A 20,715-nucleotide genomic window follows, 5' to 3' on the forward strand; every position below is an offset into this window, starting at 1 on the left:
AACAAAATTTAGAAAACGGATCGACAAAGAGCTCGCAAGTGAGCCAAGCCGATTTATTTGAAGCGAGCTGACTTGTGCTTGACTCACATCAAATGAACACAAGGAGCCTGCTTGTGTGATGGACCGAGTCATTCAAAACAAGCTAACTCAAGTCACCTCAAACAAGCATGAGGAGCTTCCTTGTGCAATAGATCGATTCGAACAACTCGATCCTTCAACAACCTTAACCATATCGATCTATTTGTAGTATTAATTATATGATTTTTATTTTTATTTTTTTTAAAGGAGGGAACTATTTGGATATAGAAATATTACTTTTCAAGTTGTCCGTGGCAAATAATAGTATCAGAATTTAGAAATTACCAATTTCCACTCATTGAACGAAAGAAAAAGTAATACGCTTAACGAAAGAATATATGTTGCGATACAACTTGTTAAGAATTTATGAATAGTTTGTCTTAAAATTAAATGTTACAGAAGTAGGTGGTAAGGCGTCGTCTGAACCATCTTTGAGTGACATGTCTTTCTCAACAGAAGTCAACAATCCCTTTTCCTTGATTTTCCATTGTCTACCCAAATCAAGAAACTATTTTAAGCATAAACCATCCCAAACCCGACCTGATCAAAACACAATATTCTGGTACAAAATTACAGAAGTAATAAAAAAATTTCAATGCCGAGTTATACCAATTTCACACTTACAAAATGGTTGTACCAATTAATTTCACCATTGTATTCCAACTTTCCAAATAGGTTGGGGACTTCTGTTGCTGCATATTCCTTTTTCAACATATTGCATTTGGATAAAGCTTAGTGTACATAAGGGTGTCCATACTCTCGCATGGGTATGGGGTCATTCCCCTATTTTTTTATTTTCTTTTTGAAAGATAATCAAATATTTTATTAATCAATGTATAATACACGGAAGGTGTATTATCAATTTAAAGCAGAAAGAAATAAAATAAAATTGGACAGCCCATCTATATGCCTAGTGGATGCAGCACTAAACCACGTATACAATGTGAAATAAAACATTTATCTAATTTGCTCTGTTGTCCGTATTTGATCATCAAAGTAGCGGTTGTTTCTTTCTCTCGACATACACCATACAATGCAACCTCGAATAAGGTCTCATGCAAGCTTGCAATCCTTGTCACGAAATTTTCTCCTCCATACCTTTAACACGTTTTTCATATGCCTTGGCATCACCCAATCCATGTGTTGTGATGCCAAAATATTGAATGCAACTCGTGGAGGCAGTTTACATTTCCTCATCAATTTCCAAGGGAATGAACTCTGCACATGACCCAATAAAGATCTGAAATAAGTGCCAACGGAGAAAACCTCATCCCGTGTCAATCATCAAATGACTAGCATTACTTAAAACACTTCACATACTAATCTAAGCTTTCAACTACAAGCATATACCAAATATATCTCCAAAGACAAAAAAAGTGGTGAAATGCACCACAAAAGACAACAAAAAAGAAGGCTATGGTGATAGCAAGGAAGGATGTCAGAAATCTTATAAAGTTTATTTAGAAATCTGGCCAATATTTCGAGTAGTAACGCAGAGTTGGACGAGTAACATTTCAAAAAGGATATCTAAAGCGTCCGTTAGTTTATTCATAAATCTGTTTAATCTAAACGGCAGTAAACCATAGTTTGCCAACACACGCTTGGTAAAAGGGTATCTACAGTGAGCATACTATAGTAAATTTTCTCTGTTTATTTGCGAAAAGTAAACACATATTGAAACAAGCATATTGGAATTTGTCAAAAACTTGGATGTGTTGCCAGCCTACTGTAGTTGGTTTCTATTCAGCCAGAAGGCAGGAAATACAATAAGCCCTTGTTTGAGCCCCATTCTTTTGTAAAAATTCATTTTTCAACATCATTTCAACCACACATTCTTCAATAAAATAATATTGCACGCAAATTCAAAACTTTTCCTTATTTTTTAACCACACATTTCCTATCAATACACTATTCAAAAATTCATTCTTACCAAAAAAATGGGGCTCAAATAAGGGCTAAATATTATTCCTCATGACAACTATGCTAGGAACCCAAGCAGAATACTTGACATTAAGGAAGTATATAAGCCAGAGGCCCAGAGCTCCAATTCTTCAACTTGACTTCCATTTTTCTTATTAGGCTATCAAACAGAGCATATAAGCCACTCCCGAATAGAAACCAAAAATTGAACTCTCTATTGTGCTTTCTTCTTTGGCATGCATCTTATCATATAGAAGGTAGGAGTTGCCACAACAGTAAGACTGCTCCATTTTGACCTAAAGGTCATGGGAACAAGTCAAGAGAGAGCCTTTCTATAGGAATGTACTTTGACCTCCTGCACTTCGTATGCCCTTTTTTATTCTAATTCTACGAAGACACTTCCATATGTACCATTTTGCATGAGGGTGGCAATTAGTTTCACTTGGTTTAATCCAAATTATTGTGAATAGATTATTGGAGAATATGATTGAACATTAATATTATAGATCATAAACATTGTAAAACATACTGAAAAACAAACATTAGTTAGAACGAGTAACACCAAGATTTACATATAACTCATCCATAGGGACAAGTTTGAATGCAAAAGGCTCAATCATTATCTTCCACCGTCATCTTCAGAATCCACCGTTTCTTTAACATCAATTGTGAAGTTGTACTCCTGGTCACACCCCAAAGAAGAATCACATATAAAATATAGTGTGCATGTCTTCTTTCCAGCTTCTGCAGGAGCAGTAAAATCAAGTTTGACTCTGGACCTCCTCTGCAGTGTAACCCTTTTGATGGCAAGTAACTGATTAGTTTTAGTATCACCAACCACAAGCCACCACCCTTCTTCTTTGGCTTTGGGATATCTAGGAGAATCCACAGGTCCAACCTCTGTCCTTCTTTCAAGATCTCGTTCCAGGGTTACATGCACACTAAATTCTTCTCCAACTCTCACATTATCACTATCCAGCACATCATAATTCAGGTCAATGTTTGGAAAACGGTTACAAAAAAGAGCAATATCCATCAACTGTGTGTCTGGCATTTGTAATAGCTCTCGCCTTTCATCATCCTCCATTTCCACCAAAACAAATACTGTCTCGATTCTCTTACCTGGATTCTCCCGACACTTCTTGGCCAACTCTTTTTTGAAATGAGGAAGCTGAAGAAGCATAGAATCACGGTCCCACATTCCCTGGGTTACCATCTGGCTTACTTCCATAGCAAGAAGGGCCAGGCTAAGCCATCCACTACTAGAACTAACATCAACCATGGCTTGCAGCAGCCGGCTAACAGAAATGAGCACCTCTTGCTGATCAAAAACCAGATTTCCACCAATTAGTTGCCTGGAGAAATGAGCTTGTCATAGAGCATTTGCCTTCACATGTGGATCAATGCACTTCGGATTCTCAAAGGAGAACCGCTGGTGATTGATTAACCTTTCTTATCAGCTCTTCTTCGCCAGGTCGAATAGGAAGAAGTTCATACTCTGAAGCCGAAGCCAAAATTTCCAGAAGACCTTTCAACTTTGTTTTAGATGTCAGAGATGAACTGAAACTTTCAATTGTTGTGCAGCTGATATAATAATAAGATGCTATCATGCCAAGGTTCAATGGTGAAAGCAAATAGTCATCTTCAATGGCAACACATTTACTCGCTTCCAGATCACTCAGTGTGATCTCCACAAGTTCTGAGAGATGATCAGAGAGATGTCTGTGACTAACACCCTGAAGATTATAGTAGTTCGGATTCTAAGTGAGCCTTCGATATAAAAATGTCCAGATAAGGTAGTCCACAGCCTCCTGCTTGCTCTGAATCCCTCCCACAACCACCTCTGCATTTATATTATCATGCAGATAATGATGCAGATGGCTTTCAACTGGAAATGCTTCATCCAAGAACTTCCTATAGTAATCCTTGCTTGGTGCACGGCAAAGGATGACACACTTTCCACAATTATCAACAAGAGGCCAAGTGGCATGACCCATCATTTGCAATAAATCAGTAACTGAGTAGTCAGTGTGAGCATTTTCGCTGCCATCATAGTATTGTGTTCCCATAACCACAACCAAATGTGCAGATAGGGGAACTCCCCAACACATTGAACTGCTCATAGCACACAATTGAATCCATCCAGTTTCAAACAGTGTCTTCACTATAGCTTGATCTGTGCTCGTTAGTCCCTCGTGCAAATAACCTACACCAAATTGAATTGTCTCATTCAACATAGGTTCCTTGATCCTGGAAACAAAAGGCTCCATCTCTTCAAAAGACTGTAATAAGAACATTGGTTTTTCTTCATTGTCCACACTCGAGTAGGACATGAGATCCACGGCAGTGAGGCGCGTATGCTACGTGGTAGGAACAAATACTATTGCAGGTTTCCCATTCTTAGCATGTTGAACAATTGCAGTATTTGTAGGCTTTGTCATGGCCTGCATCCTTTCTTCAAAATTAGCAATATCAACACCCAGAATATGAATTTTGAGAGGCACAGGCCTCACGGTAGGATGAAAATTAAAAAGACCATGTGAAGTGGCCCCAATCCAATCCCCCAAATCCTTGGCATTTGCAAGAGAAGTTGACAACGCCACAATACGAATTTTGTTCTCTTGCTGACTAGCATGTATCTCATCCTAGAGATTATGAACTCCAAGACAGGACCACCTTGACCCTCAATCAGATGGAGCTCATCAACAATGAAGAGACTGGCCTGCTGAACATGCTTTCGCTGTTTCTATCGACGAGATAAAGCATCGCACTTTTCGGGAGTGCTAATAATAATTTGACCTTTCTCAAGAAGTTTCAAATCTGTTGTCGTTTCTCCAGTTAACTCAACCACTCTCATCCCAAGACCCTCTCCAAACTTTCTCTTCCAATCTTTGTACCGTTCCTTTGCAAGAGCTTCAATAGGAGCAATATAGACAGCACGCATGACACTTTCAGGTCCTTTTTGATAGTTCCTTAGAATGGCAAATTCTGCACATATGGTCTTTGATAAGTGTATTTTCTACACTTATTCGGGGCTCTAAACTATATAATTTTATTGTTCTTTTGGCAAAATATAATCTAAATTTTATTGTATTAATTTTCTTAGGTAAAACTCGTGCTTGGATGAAGAAGGAAAGGAAAGAAGCAAAAATTGGCAAAAAGTGACAAAATCCATTTATTTGGCGGCCAATTACGGTGAATTGGGCGATTGTGGGCCATTTTAATTCTTGGGGGTAATTTTAAATGCTTCTCCAAACTTCAGGGACCAAAGCTGAAAATTTTCCTAGGTTTTGCTATTAAAAACCATGCAGATCAGTTTTAAAAGAGGAGAACCAGAACTGCCGGCAGAAAAGAAAAGAAAGAAAAGTGAAGAGAAAAAAAAACCTAGAGAGCCGAGGGAATTAAAAAAACTGCCGACAGGAGAGTCAGAGAAGCTGCGGCTGCTGGAGGAGATTGTGGGGGCTGATTTATATATATTTTACACACCAATTAGAGGGGAAAAAAGGTGAGATATATATACAAGAAGTCGCTGGCCAGAATTCACAAAAAAAAGGCTGCTTGGGAGTAAAAGAAAAGTGGCTGCTAGTCTAAAATATACATATACATACACTGCCAGGTGAGAAAGTGGAGAAGACGAGTGCCAACTTGGGAAATATTTATACACACTTTGGCGGCTGAACTTGGGGAAACTGGTTATATATATATATATACAGAATTTGGTAGAAAAAGTGGAAGAATTCTTGGGGTTTTGCTTTGGAATTCAAACTTAGCAGCTGGAAGATTGAAGGAAAATAAAAGTCAGAAACATTGTGGCTGGAAGTCAAAGAAAAGGCTACAGATTTGGGAGGAAAACAACCGGCCAAAGTGAAAGAAAAATACACTCGCGCGGAAGTCCAGAAAGAAATTGAGGAATTAATCATGTTTCGTCGAGTTTTGGTGATTTCCTTCCACTTTTCTTTGTTTAATTCCAACAGTATGCTAGGCTAATTTTTCTCCTGTATTGGATGGATGACAAAGTTGTTTAATTTTTAGTTCTAATTTGAGACACGTGTTTTTATTTTAAATATCGTGTTGTGATTCCATTAATATGCTTATTTATATTATTCTAATATTAGCGCACCATTAGGATAATAAATTGTTTATTCGTAGTGTTGGAAAACTCACGATAGGTAGAACACTATTATTGGGACACACGCGCAATAAATATTAGGAATAATATTTGTTCAAATAGTGCTCTCATCAGACGTCCAGTACTCTGCAAAAGGAAGACACAAATGTAAACAAAGAGAACATGCATTAGCATGTAAAGGACTATAGAAAGTATCTAAAATTGAATGAATGATGAAGTGGGAAACTCAAATAGATGATCACAATTGCTAGACACACACCTGAGTAATGAATACCATGTCAGATGTTAAAGACAGTCCTTCGAGCTTCAACTGTGAAATATAGGCTTGGAGTAAAACATTAATCTTGGCACTAGGCTTCTCGAGACTTTCTTTGATTGGTATTGGGACGAGGTCTAAAAGTTTTGCTAGCTCCATCTTCTCATATTGTCTCACAGTTACATATTTGAACTCTTTACTGATGGAGAACAGACGACATAGTTCAATATCACCCATCGTTGGCTTCAAATGCTCGTTGTACGTAGATATTGTTCCATGGGTTATATAATAGTAGCTGGCAATGCAACCCAAATCAGTAACTTGGAAATATCCACTTTTCCTGTCATACTTTATCAGATTATTCTTGTCCAATAAAGTAGCGGCTGAATGAATCTGTAAATGGAATTAACAAAGTAGTCACTTAATAATTTTTATGCAACCAGCATTAACATTATTAAATTAATTAAAAACAGAAGTTCACAAAAGCATTTCAAATTGAGAAGATTGAACAGAGCAATGACTGAGAAAGGCAACCATTGAGCTTCTGTTTTCTTCCTCTACTTTTTTTTCTTTTTTCTTTTTTTTTTTATTCTGGGGAAAGAAGGATACGTGGAACAGAAACCACATCATGGTGCTCAGGGGGGTGTTGTTCATGCGAAATGCATCAGCTACCACAAAGGGAAATACATTAAAGGCAAGTTGGAAAAAAGAGCTGCAACAAGGCAACAATGAACAGGGACAACGTAGAAGGAAATAGTGTGCATGATGCTTACTAGATCAGCTCTCCTTTCCTCCAAGGTCGGATCTCTGGTCACAACATCAGATGCCAAACCATAGAGAGCACGATTACATAGCATGCGGACACAAAGATAAGTATATGCGTTCAATAGAAAGCTGCTGATTCATCAAAGAAAGATAATACTGTAGTTCACTATGTCCAGTTATGATAATTCCTTCCCCATAGGTGTCATATTGAGGCCTTCCAGCACGACCAAGCATCTGCATAACATCTAGAGGGCTCAATTCAGTCCATGCTCCTTTCTCAGGATTGTAAATTTGGGTGCCTTTAATAATTACAACATGAGCTGGCAAATTGACACCCAAAGCTAGAGTTGCAGTAGAAACCAACACTTGTATGTGATTATCTGTAAACGGGTCCTCAACAATTCCACGATCAGTTCTAACCATCCCAGCATGATGTATTGCAAAACCATATGGCAATAGATCCTTAAGATCACTGCTCTTCACCAACTCCGTCGGGTTCTGAAGAACTTTGCGGCTGGCACTATCCTCTTTCAAGAATTTAGCAAGAGTGTCATTAGCAAGGGCAGCATCTCTAATTGCACGAGCTGTTTTGGCCGTCTCCTTTCTCGAGTGCACAAATATGAGCACCTGATGCTTTCCGGCAACACTGATCACCTTTTCATAGCATACGTCGTTCATCAGCTGAAATCTCAGTAGTGGCTTCTTAACTGTGATCCCAATATACCGCCAAGCCAGAGGAACAGGTCTGTAGTTATTGTCAAAATGGAAGAGCCCTTTATCTAATTTAACTCGTAAAAATACAACCACGTCTTCATAATTAGGAAGTGTAGCTGATAACCCAACCAGACGAATGTGATCTTTTGTAGTTTCAACTTGTCGAACGGTTCTTGCAACAATACTTTCCAGCACAGGACCTCTATTATCATGCAGAAGATGAATCTCGTCAACGATGAGAAGCTTCACAAGCTGGGTATAGGTGCGATCGCCCGATTTTCTGGTGATAATATCCCACTTCTCAGGGGTTGTCACTATAATCTGAGTTTCTTCAATTTGTTGACGAGTCAGTGATTGGTCTCCACTCAGCTCTTTAACCTGGACACCATATTTTTGTAGGCGATTAGAAAGATTACCCACCACTTCAGCGACCAGTGCCTTCATTGGTGCCACATAGACAATCTTATATTTACTATGGTCTATAGTCCCATCATCATTCATATTTAATGCAAGCTGTTGAAGTATGGTGAGCATGGCAACATTGGTCTTCCCTGACGCAGTAGGTGCACATAATAAGATATTTTCTGCACTGAATAGCGCAGTTTCATAAACTTTACTTTGGACCCTGTTCAACTCTCTCATCCCTTCAAAAGCTGCTTGTGCCCAGTCTGGCATTTCAGATATCTTTACAAGTTTTTCACCCGCAGCCAATGGCTTCGGCTTCAAAGCAGGTACATGAACTTCTTCGTAACCTTTCTTATGATTTCTATAAGATCCTACTGGCAGCTCACACTTTTTATTCGCCATTAACAAACCACCTTGGTGAAATGCAAGGCGGTCAAGATCAAGTATTTGCCCCGGCCCTTTCAACCAAGCACTATCAGAGTATCTATCAGCAAACCCCCTGCGTTCACGGACACCATCTTCACCAGTATCATCTCTCAGTCGTCGAGCCTCTTCCCTAATGCTTTTTTCTAAGTTCTTCTGCCTCTCTTTCGCAGTCGCCCCAGTAGCATGCAACTGCTCTAGAATCACAGCATGATCGGGCCTCAACCCCATCATTTCCTCTTCAATCTTCTTCCTCTCCTCTTGATCTTCTGCCCTAGCCAAGCGGGTACACCAGACAACCTTCAATCGGTTTCGCAACAAATACTTGATGAGACTAAACTTATCGAATTGAAGATGCACCAACAGCTTGGTCTCAACTTCGCGATCATCACCTTCAGCAAGAATTTTAAGAACCTCTTCTGCAAGCTTCTGACTCTGCTGTGGATCAATCTGCTGATCATAAGCCTGTGAAATCTTCCTTTGGAGCCAATAAGCATCAATATCCTGAACATTTAAGGTCATTCCCTCTTTAGCTTCCTGTCCCTCATCATCATTAATCCCACTGCCCATCTGCCTAGCACTAGCACTAGCTGCTTCCATGAAGTCATCCTCCTCCTTCTCATCCTCCGGTACCATATCCAGATCTCTCTCTTCTTCCTACTCTTCATTCTCCTCAAATTCAACAGCAACGCCAACATCATCAAGGGCATCATCACCATTAATAGCAGCATCACCTCCATCACCGTCATCTTGATAATCAGTAATGAGCCTACCAATGGACACTAATTGATCAAATATATTGTTTTGGATGGGGTTCAATAGCTTTTCAATTTCCTTCTTCTTGTCAGAAGTCTTGATGCTCTCATTTTTTAGAACAGCTAAAATCTCATCAGCAGCCCCACTGACAATATTTAGAGGCTGGCCACCCAGCTGCTGCTGAATAACACTGAGCATGGCCTCGTACGCAGCCCTGGTCTCTTTAGTCTTAGGCTGATAAACCCCTTCCTCCGTAGAAGTGAGAACGCTTTCCTCTTGAAGGCGTCTCCTTTTGCTCTTAGGGGCAGCAGCTTCAAAAACTGGTTCACGGTCCTTCTTCTTTTTGGACTTCTTGAGTTTCTCCTCTAATTCAGGAGGTTTATCCCTGTAAGCCCGATCACCAAAGGATTTAGGGTCTATTTTCCCCCAAAGAGACTCTGGCTCCCCGGTGGGCTCGTGGGTGTCCCGGGGGCGGGAATCGGTAGTCAAAACGAGGCTTGAGTTTGCCCGATATTCATATTGTTTGAATCGAGCATGGGCCTCTGCACCACCACCAGACTTCTGATTGCCACCACCCGGATGAGACATCTTCAATCAGAAGTTAGCAAATACCCTGAATCACGACAAGCAAAATAGCCACAATAATCAGTCTAAAGCTAAGAACTCCAGTCCTGAAATCAGTCCTGTAATCCTAACAGTCTAATGCAAGAGAAGCAGGAACAATAAATTTATAAATTTGGCTAGATTGTGAATATGGGGGATGATGAACGAAAAATATAAAGAAAAATAAAACAGCAATGGGTAGCCCTAGATTGGTAGTGCGATTCTAGATTGGATATTTTATCTAACTTAAACGTTTCAATTAGTTTATCCTTCTATCATATTCATAAAGATTTATCACTAAATGAAAAAGTTTTTATTCATATCCAGGCGTACTTAGTGTACTTATACACAAACTAATATCAATAGAACTTCAAAATTACAAAAGATAGAAGAAAAAGCACCAGAAAAACACAAGATAACAGAAAATATTTTCGTGACATTCAGATTAATCGGAAGAAGAAAAAAATATCCTAACAAGTAATAACATTGACCGCACAGAAATTATAGTTCAGTTCCAAAATTTAAAGGGTCAGTGCTTTTAAAATAAAATAAAATAAAAAATCTCCATTAAAAAAGTTAAAGAAAAAAGGTATGGCGTGAAGAACCGAAGAAAAACAAAAAGCTGAAAATCCCAACAAAAAATATATACTTTTATATACTAACGCACGAATACTATGTTTAACTGATTTGAGTACCACTAATGAAAGAAACATAAAGTGTTTTACACATATAGACGGGAGTTACCTAATCTCTATTCTGTTTGCAATTTGGGTTGGCACTCAATCAAAGTTAAGAATTATAGTAGACACTTCTCTAGGGTTCTTAAAATAGAATCGCTAATAAGAACAAGTAGACTATTGAACCTAAATACAACACAAAAAGGAAAATTATGCCAATTAAAAACTTACAGATTCACATGTACTGTGGAATTTGAAGATAAGTATGGCGGCCAAGAAATTCCCTCTCTCTGCAAACCGACTTAAGGAAAAGGAAAACAGAGTCTCCAGTGTTCCAATGTCGTGCAATGTTGGAAGGGCTCTCAAGAATGTGGAATTAGGCCTCTTGCCTCTGTCTTCTAATGGGGCAGAGCCCAAGTTACTGGGCCATGTTTTGGACTAAACTCTTGTTAGAACTGGGCCGCCAGAAATTTTTAGATGGGTTGGATCCCATGTTGCTGGGTGGCATACGAAAATTGGATATCCACGTAAATTTTTTCCCAATAAATTATTTGAAAATTAAAATTTGAGATTAAAAAGTTAAAAAAATTTATGAATTCACGTATAAAATTATTTTATTTGAAAAATGTATATTTAAAAATGAGCTTCAGAGGCTGTTTCGGAGTGATTTTGAGAAATGATTTTTTGACCGTTAGAAGAAAAGCGGGGTCCACTTGTGAGAGAAGAAGTCAAATATGACGGCTGAAATAGTGAAATAACGGTCAAAAAATCAATTTTTTGGGTGAAAAAATCAGGCCCAAACAGGCCGTCAGAGAATAAAAATGAAAGTGATAGGACATTTTCTTAGGTTATTACCATTTCTTCATCGAAAAACGTTGAAAATGACAAATTTAAATCTAACTAGTTAATTTCGGTAAGAAAAAAATGAGACTAAATTAGTTTAATACCAAAAGATTCTCCATTGATTTTTGCGGTCCAAGGGATCTCTTGCAAATTTATTACAAAATTGGGACTGCCATGTACTTGGTCTATGAGTCAGCTTGGACAACGAAAATCTCTCATACATTTATTGAGATAACACAACTTATGTTACACCCCAGTGGATATTAGGATATGTTTGATTACATTTATTTTTCATGAAAAAATATCAATTTTTCACCCGAATTACTATTTTGAAGTGTTCGATTGCTATTTTTTCATTGAAAATATTTTTCAACTTCTGAAAATACACCTAATTTTCCTTATTTTTATGCAAATTATTTTCTTTGAAGAAGTAAGTTTTTGTTTTTCTCAAACCAAGGAAAATATTTTCAAATAATATTTTTCATAACAATCAAAACACACTCTATAGTTAAGGAATTGGGCTATATATCCAAAAGTTAAGAATTAAACAATCTTAATTCTTTTTTTTTTTTTAATATTCAAGTCCCAACCTATAATTCTTACAGCACTGTGGTCCCCAATTACAGAATACGTTTAAAATGCCATCAAATATGCATGTGTGTCCTGCATGCGAGTTTCCGGAAGGACAAAAATGGACGTAGACATATTAATTCTCATAAAAAAATAAAAAGAAATACAAAAGGTAAAACAACCCGCCTGGCATCACCACCAGATCAACCATTTGCGCCAAGATTACTGTGGAATCTCAATTGAATAAGTCACGAAATCCTCCTAACAAAGCAAACAACTAATCATCCATTGACACAATCGTAGGAATGGGAGAGGCTTAAAAAGTATGTTAAATAAAATACGATGAGATATTAATGTACTCTATTAATAAATATAATCTTATAATTCATTTGGACAAAGTTTTGCACCATATACAAACAGCATTATATATTAGAATATAAGTGATACAATTGAAATTATGGGCAAAGTTTTGGCCCCATACACAACACAATACTATGAAAAAAATTATGGATTCCATAGAATGTAATAATATGGGATTGTAAATGATTTTTTAAAAATCTCTTCTAAACAAACCCCTAGTTGGCCCCATATGCATTATAACCCCGCAACGCAACCCAACCCAACACCCCTATCTCAATTAGCACCTTCATTTGGCAAAGCTTAAATTATAATTTAAGTCAAACATATTTTTTATTTAAATATTTCGTAAGAACATAATTTCTACTTATTATTCACATATTTCGTAAGACTCACAACTTGCAAACACTTAAGAGCAACATCACACACACACACAAAAATCCCTCCAAAATTATAGTAAAAGAAGCACTTGCAACTTTGGAAAAGTTCTTGTTCGCGACGTATGAATATTTAGACTGCTCAACATCCTTCGATACAAGTCATGAGGATTCCCGTATCTCTTCACACGAAACATGCCATCGTCAATATACTTTTTTGGCTATTTCCTACGTTAGATTTGGAAGTGGCTCAATCCAAGGGGATTGGTGCTGGATTCTTGGTTTTGTTGTTCATGAAACTTGTCTTCATTGCCAGGTAGGGAAAAGTGGCTCGAGGTAAAGGAGGAGGTGGATCAAGACTTGGCATGGCTGGGAAAAGATCTGGGAGTGGTTGCCGATATGGGTGGTAATTTTGGAAAGGGTGGAGGTGGGAAAGGGAGAGGTGGCTCGGGTTATGGCTTGGGAAGCACTTTTGAGTATGAAGTTCATTGGCTCACGGATTAGCTAAACTATGAACCAACGCAGCCAGTGAAACTTGTTTCCTTTACACAATACAATCTTGAGCAATTCTAATTTCTGAAATATATTAAGAATGAAAAGTTAAGAACAAGTCAAATGTACAACAAACTATGGCTGTATAGCTGCCGCTGGGAAAAAAATATGGCAATCTACCATGAAAATTTGTAATTTATAAGATATTTGGTATGTTCGACTCTAACGTGATTAAGGAATAGATGCATATGAGATGTTGGTCCTTGATCTGTCTGCTCAAGCATGGTAAATGTATTCTTATTTGCCAAATCGGCTTGCTGTGGTCATTGCATACGTTTAAAAAACAAATCAAATATACACAATTAAACATCGATGCATCCCAATCATTTGGTAGAAGTCATTCTCTTATCTCAGAAACACGATTTCACAGGTTATTCCATGCACAAATCAGTATGGCGGTAACAGGCTACTGGAAAGAGTCCCTCAAAGACAAAAGGCAACTTCCTCAGCAAAATTGGAAGGAGCAATTACAAAAAATAAGGAACCAGAAGGAGTGATGACTTCTATACATGTATGTTACATGACAAGACTCATTTTTGCGAAGGTTTTCGTGATAGCTAACTAGTGCAAAGCTGTTAACAAGCAAAGTGAAATTCAGACTTATAACATATGTAACAGTAAAATGAAAAACAATAATTTTATCCATAGTAGCACTGTAGCATGATAGAAAGAATAGCAAAATTTGAAGAATTCTCAAAATTTCGTTCACAATCCTAAGATTTAACAAATAAGCTTAGCCACCAAATTCCAACCAATGGAATGATTTCTTACATTTGGTCAATAGAACTATATGGCCTATCTGCGCAATCTTATTTCAAAAATATTTCATGCCATCTTGATGCTTGTTTGTTGAAACTTATTCTTGCCCTCCATTGTATGAATTTTTTAATCATAATAAGAAATATAGACCAAGTCCCAACAGTTGCCCAAATACAAAATGAAAGTGTTAAAAGATTAGATAAGAATAGTGAAAACCATTCCATCACCTCTCAGAAACTGAAGCAACTTTCCGAGATATCATGGACTCGGCTACATGAATGGCTCTTTGGGGCCCTGTGATTGTAACTTTCCTACAAAAGGAAACAAAGGTTTCAAGACAAAAAATATTTGGTATCAAGTTCTGCTAAAAGATAAATTCTCATACCTATCTGATGTCCCAGCCATGAAATCACCCCTATCAGATATTTTTATCCTAGCCCCACTAAGCTGCAAGGAAAGAAGCACAAGGTTGGAATCAAGCCAATAAAAAATGTTTCTCAACCACCTCATGTAAAAGCTTAAAAGCTTAATACGTTAATGAATATCATATTTATTTATTTAAATTTAGCATTTTGCACGGCCCTCACACGGAGCATAAATTCATCTTTTTATGAAAGGTTGGACATGTGCACAAGTTTCATAAAAGGTGCCACGACTTGAATATATCGTGTTGAAGCACCTCTCAAAAAGCTTGAGCCATTAGAGAGCGACATCTTTATTTAGTTAAATTTAGTCTTCCACAAGAAATGAAACCTGCCGACAAACCTGACTGATCTCCATGAGAGTCCTTCCACCACGGCCCACAACTAGTCCTATACGCTCGTCTGCAACACCAATAGTCACAGAACAATTTCTGTCTTCCTACAATACCATGTACCTTCAGTTAAACATATGCATATTCATATAAAAACTGTAAATTATTAATACAATTTTATATACCAATCCTTGAGCACTTCACAATGGAATATTATTACCTAACAAATTAAAAATTATATTAACTACTACGACTAAAAGATGGAATGAGAACCAAAAAGACTAGTCTCAAAACCCTGTTATAGGAAATTTGGAGCAGTGGAGAAAGGAGACGTGTTTAGAGCCACATTTTTCCTACCTCTTAGTAAATGACAAGAATATTTTGTAATTAAGTCCAGAGACCATATATACCAACAAGGCATTTATTTAAAGAATAAAATTCCAAACCAACATTTTGGCTGCAACACAACTAGAAAATAGTTTAGTCAAAATGTGTGAAGATCATAATAGACCTTGTTCTGAGCCAGATTGTTCTGATACTTCCCTCCAACTCCATTTAGTCCATAGTTTATCCCATTGTATGCCACTGCTGGAAATGGTCAATGAATACATTACCGTAAAGAAGCAACTGAAATCGAAAACGAAGCATACACTTTCCAGAACAATTACTTATAAACACCTTTGAAATTGCAAAAACTATGAAGAATAAACATCAATGAAATAACTCCAGCATAACATGCAAAACTTCTGCAAAAATTTATATGCTAAAAAATCTAACATGAGCATAAATAAATGAATTCACCAATCTCTGCAATTATCTATAATTTAAGATCATCTCATATTCCAGTTTTATGAATGAGAATAGTCCCTCCTTCAGTAAAAGGCTTTTTATCTCCAAGTATTTGAAGTCAGAAAGTATATGAGAAGGAGGGTAACAACTATGTGAAACCTTAAAAGAATGAACAGCCAGCAATTATTTATTGACAAAGCAGAAGGCATGTAAATAAAGTAAGCATGATTGCTCCAACAATAGGGTGTGGGAGCTGATAGGAATAATTATTGACTAGCAATTAATACCTGTGTAAGCGAATGGAGCACTGGCAGACTGTTGATAATATGGGTCTTCTACCAATTTCAGTAGGATAAGCTCGATTGCCCGCATTTGCCCTCCTAAAGTACCAGTCACTGTTACTAATCTATCATGCAACCCAGGGCGAAAATCATCCTGCGGTGATATCTTTATGCCAGCTTGAGAGTCCTCGATCAATGACCTGTTCCAACAATTAAATGCAAGTTAGAACTTAGAAAAATAATCATGAGGAAATAAGTTATCACACTGTGTTAGTCTAATTAAGAGAAATACAATCCAGTTTATTCCAAAATTTGGACTTACTAGATGAATTACAGAGCAGGAAATAATGTGATCATCCATCATTTTTTTGTTTTATCTTGTTGAAAAAGATCAATAGAAGAAGCTAATTTTGTTATGCAATTATAGTTACGTATAGAAATGCCAGCGTGATGCACCCTTAAAGAATTAAAATTCAAATGATCCATTGGATTTGCTATTATATAAATTCAGAGAAGTTTCACCTCCAAACATAATAGAAAAGGGGGGAGGGGGAGGGGGAGAGGGAGAGGGAGAATTATAACAACTTTGAGACAAAACAAAGAAAGTTGAAGTTGAAAACACTTCTCCAAAGGACACCAATTTTACAAAAATTGAGGCCATCCTATTTAGAATCCATATGCACATAAACATAAAAAAAAAACTCTCTGAACTGGTCCATCGCTATTGAGGCTCATTCAGTGTATGAATGAATACCAATTGATTCCAAAACCATAAACTAATAACAGAGTAAGGGGAAAGTACCCATTTGTTTCCAATATTACATGCAAGGCGTAACAGGCATTAAGTGTGCCCGGTTTATAAAAGACAGAAGAATAAACACGTGCATTGACTATCACAAAGCAAAAGTCAAGTAGATTTTTTTAAGAAAAACATTCGCGTGTTAACAAGAGGCAGCCCCATCTACTGTATTAAAGCTCAAGAGACTGATTTACTTGATGAAATCCCCATCATGGAATTCGAGAAAATATCGCGGCCAGCAACTGCTAGAAGAAAAGGCAGCACTTCTAAATAGAAATCACTGAAGTACAAGATGCTTCCGGAAGAAGTAGTAATAAATTGCATCTTTAAACAGTTATAAATTACTATTACACGTTGAGAACTTAAAATCAAGACAGAAAAAGTAAAAGAAAAAGGAAGATAATAAATCAAATACATCCCTCCTCTAGGTGAATAATATGATTAGAACTTTACAGCGTCCATCAACATGCGCCTGTATCTCAAAAGCACGCACGTATAGACACACACACATAGGCTATGCACATTCGTGAAAATGCACAGATGTAGAAAAATAAGGCCAGCTACGCAAGATTTTTGTGACAACCTGAGCCTGCAGGTTGCCTCCCATGCATATAATGAAGGCTACAGCCTAGAAAGTCACTGCCAAAATTTGCCTCCATAAAATATAAAAATGACCGTTACTAACATATCAAGCAATAATTTACAGCTTTCTGATTAGAAATGATTTTAAAATGCTTCAAAGAGGGTTAAGATGCTTTGCTATAACATATAAATTGAAATAATCAATTATTTTGCTGTAGCAGACAGAAGAATTGAAAATGACTTTGCTTTTCTTTTCTTTTTTCTTATTCTCAATAGAAACTGAAGATATCATAGAGAAAAAGAGTGCGTGATCACGGGAAAAGCAACGCACAAAAGTTTGAACAAGAATTTTATAATACAAATTAAATCAAGGAAAAAGGTATTCCACTTTAATGCAAATTTGTCCAAGCAATCAATAAAAAGCCCTCCAGGACTTTAGACACAGTGAAGCAATAAGGATTGCTTGGTACAATAACAAATGGACATGCTTGACACATTCTTAAAATTCCTCGCAGTTCATTTCTTCCAAGTGAACAAAATAACTGCTCACCTCCACTAGACCTTACCCTCCCTATCACATCCAATAATATTCTCTAAATCTCTAAAGCATATGTATTAAGCAAAAATTGACTGCAATTACTACTCAAAAGCAAAACATTGACTATTAAATATTTTTACCCTCTTATCATCTAATATATATATATATATATATATATAAGGAAATCAAAGCAACCATTCAGCGAATAATTACAATAAGTAGGACTCTTACTTTATGATCAATCCACCCTTTCCAATTATTCCACCGCAAGAGCTGTTCGGCACTATCAGCCTAATTTTGGATTGTGGCTCAACATCAATGCCATCTTCCACATAAAACTAGCCCAAAATGAAATTACATCTCTCTTAAATATTAGTTTTAAAACCTTATTAAGAAATATGGTACATATCATTTAACTTACCTCATCCAGCAATTTAGTAAGAATGAGATCAACTGCCTTCAGTGTGCCACCAACTGTTCCGGACACCATGACAATCCTATCAGATGTTCCTGGAAAATACTCAAAATTGCGTGACAACTGGATTCGTGCTCCAGATTGTGACTGGAAATCATTAACAGTGGAGCCACCTTTTCCAATAATAGAGCCAGCTTCAGCATTTGATAAAAGGAATCTAAGATGAGTTGTCCTCTCCTCGTTTCCTGTGCAATAAATGACAAAATAAAGATATAAGAACGTGTGAGATGTTGCAAAACAAAAACAAAAGATCGGAGAAACAATCAAGAATTTTGCATGCCTGCATGCATTAAAAATAAAATAAAATAAAAAAGAGCTAATGAATATTATATGTTCTTTGTTCTCGATATGCAGCAGAAGTGTGCATCTTATTGCATACATGCTTCAAGTGAGATCATTATAATTATAATGAAGACTTTGAGTTGAATGAAATGGTGATACCACATTACATATCAAATAATATATCATAAGTATCTGCATAAAACATGATGCCATCCATTTATGCCACGCCTTAGCGACAAATTATTAAGCACCCATGCAATAGCCTTTATATATTTATGAAAATGAGAAAACCTGGTGTTTCATCCTGTTTTCAGCTGAAAGCCAACACTAGATGAAACGATGGGCTTCTCTTAAAGAAACATTCTATCATTCATTTAAGCAGCATTTTATCAAGTCAATAAAAGGGCCGACAGATTCCGTTATTAAGCCGCAAATTTAGACACGTCGTGCAAAGTAAAAAGGCACTTCCAACTCAAGTGCTAGTTTAATTTTTTGCGGAAAATATCTTCTCAAGAAAAATCCGCACAAAATCTAATAATGTATAAACTAATTTGCTAGGGTTTCAATCACAAACAATTATAAAAAGAAAACGACATCATTGTGCAAGTTATCACTTTTATTTCTACGCTAAGCTAAAAAGGAACTAATATAAACGCAATTCTCACGTTAAACCGTAATTCTTCAAGAAACTGGATCTAAAACCACAGATCTTCGCACACACTGAAGCACATACATTTATACATACATAAATTTATATATAGATACCTGGAGGAGGCGAAGATTGGTAGTGCTGAACCTCCGATGACGACCCGTTATGTAGAGATTCGGTCGCTTCCATTGCCATGCTTGTATATGTATATAATTGCGTATATGTATATATATAGAATAGTCAGAGCATTTGAAATCTATAGAGAGAAATTGGCAGTTGACAATGTGCGAGTTACTTGTTTCAATGGTCAAGTTCATGTCTTTAAAGTCTAAAATATATGTTTTGGTCATTAAAGTTAGGTACATATCTTCGATTATTCATCGAATTTTAAAATATCGAATTTTGAATATTGAACTTTGTAAAATATCGTACATTACTTACTAGTATGACTGTTAAATTTTGAAAAATATCAAATTACAGCAAGTAATGTACAATATTTTTCAAAGTACAATAGTCAAAATTCGACATTTTGAATTTCAGTGGCCAATCAAAAACATGAACTTAAGTTCAATGACCATTAGAACAATTAACTCAAAATTCGCTATGATGTGATATAATTTATATTTTTTAGTTAAAAGTTGATAAAATTTTAAATTATAGTCAATAATAATTTAATGACTTATTTCCAGTGTTCTAAAAGGCAACGTCAATCTGCGCCTAAGCGTGATGTTTTTTTCTGATTTTTTCATTAATTGTCTTTGTTAACATATATATGCAAGTCTTTCAAACAAAAAATTTATTCTTGAACCTAAAGTTATAGATATTCTAATATTATGTCTAACATATTTTTCAAATTCTATTTTAAAATATATTTTCCATGAACCTGATAACTTATTATAATACATATTTTGGTATACTTCTTGATTTTCATTACTATAAAATTGAACATAGTAATAGTTTCTAAATTCACAAGTATATTCTTTAATTTTACACATATCACATATTGTTAAATTTATTAATTTTATTCTAGTATTGTCTTTTTCTCTTATTGATTCCTCTTCAGCATTTTTTATCCAATTTTCTCCTAAGAATTCATCAGAAATATATTCCACTAGTTTTTCCATACCTTGTCTATCTGATTTGATTATTTCTGTTTGTACATTTCTTTTTATTAATGTTTTTGTATCTTTACTTATTCCTTCCCACCAATTCCTAACATCTCTTTCAAATGATGCTATTAAGAAATCTATTTTTCATTTAGTACTTTCCCATGTGTCATCTTTATTATATAAAAAGAATAATATTATTGAATCTGCCCAAGTTAATAAAGTTTTTTTAGTATCTACTTTACAATTTAAGGCCCTGTTTGAGCCCCATTTTTA

The 20,715-nt window shown here is 36.3% G+C and overlaps 2 protein-coding genes across 7 annotated transcripts; both read right to left on the minus strand.

Annotated features, from left to right (window-relative positions):
- Positions 1–2,614: 2,614 nt before the first annotated feature.
- LOC111403506 (DExH-box ATP-dependent RNA helicase DExH12-like) lies at positions 2,615–10,059 on the minus strand. The gene is given in 7 exon segments (XM_023032043.1): positions 2,615–3,448; positions 3,450–4,633; positions 4,636–5,017; positions 5,303–5,336; positions 6,376–6,776; positions 7,157–7,265; positions 7,267–10,059. Coding segments are annotated over 7 exon segments (5,709 nt in total). The 5' UTR covers positions 10,035–10,059; the 3' UTR covers positions 2,615–2,617.
- Positions 10,060–12,180: 2,121 nt separating this feature from the next.
- On the minus strand, positions 12,181–19,628 carry LOC111379387 (protein BTR1-like). Of its 6 annotated transcripts, none has more exons than XM_023002903.1 (9): positions 19,450–19,627; positions 18,349–18,587; positions 18,159–18,265; positions 16,015–16,208; positions 15,450–15,526; positions 14,950–15,045; positions 14,570–14,631; positions 14,412–14,495; positions 12,181–12,400 (listed from the first exon to the last, which is right to left on the minus strand). In XM_023002903.1, exons 1-9 carry the CDS (start codon positions 19,526–19,528, stop codon positions 12,388–12,390), a joined length of 951 nt encoding a protein of 316 aa, XP_022858671.1. In that variant the 5' UTR covers positions 19,529–19,627; the 3' UTR covers positions 12,181–12,387. The 6 variants fall into 6 exon arrangements, with proteins under 6 accessions (XP_022858671.1, XP_022858740.1, XP_022858543.1 ...); XM_023002972.1 differs by lacking the exon at positions 12,181–12,400 and adding an exon at positions 12,773–13,449; XM_023002775.1 differs by lacking the exon at positions 12,181–12,400 and adding an exon at positions 13,511–13,997 and having other exon boundaries at positions 19,450–19,628.
- Between the last annotated feature and the right edge of the window lie 1,087 nt (positions 19,629–20,715).

Source organism: Olea europaea, chromosome 1, assembly GCF_002742605.1.
Source record: "Olea europaea var. sylvestris chromosome 1, O_europaea_v1, whole genome shotgun sequence".
NCBI classification, from domain to species: Eukaryota; Viridiplantae; Streptophyta; class Magnoliopsida; order Lamiales; family Oleaceae; genus Olea; species Olea europaea.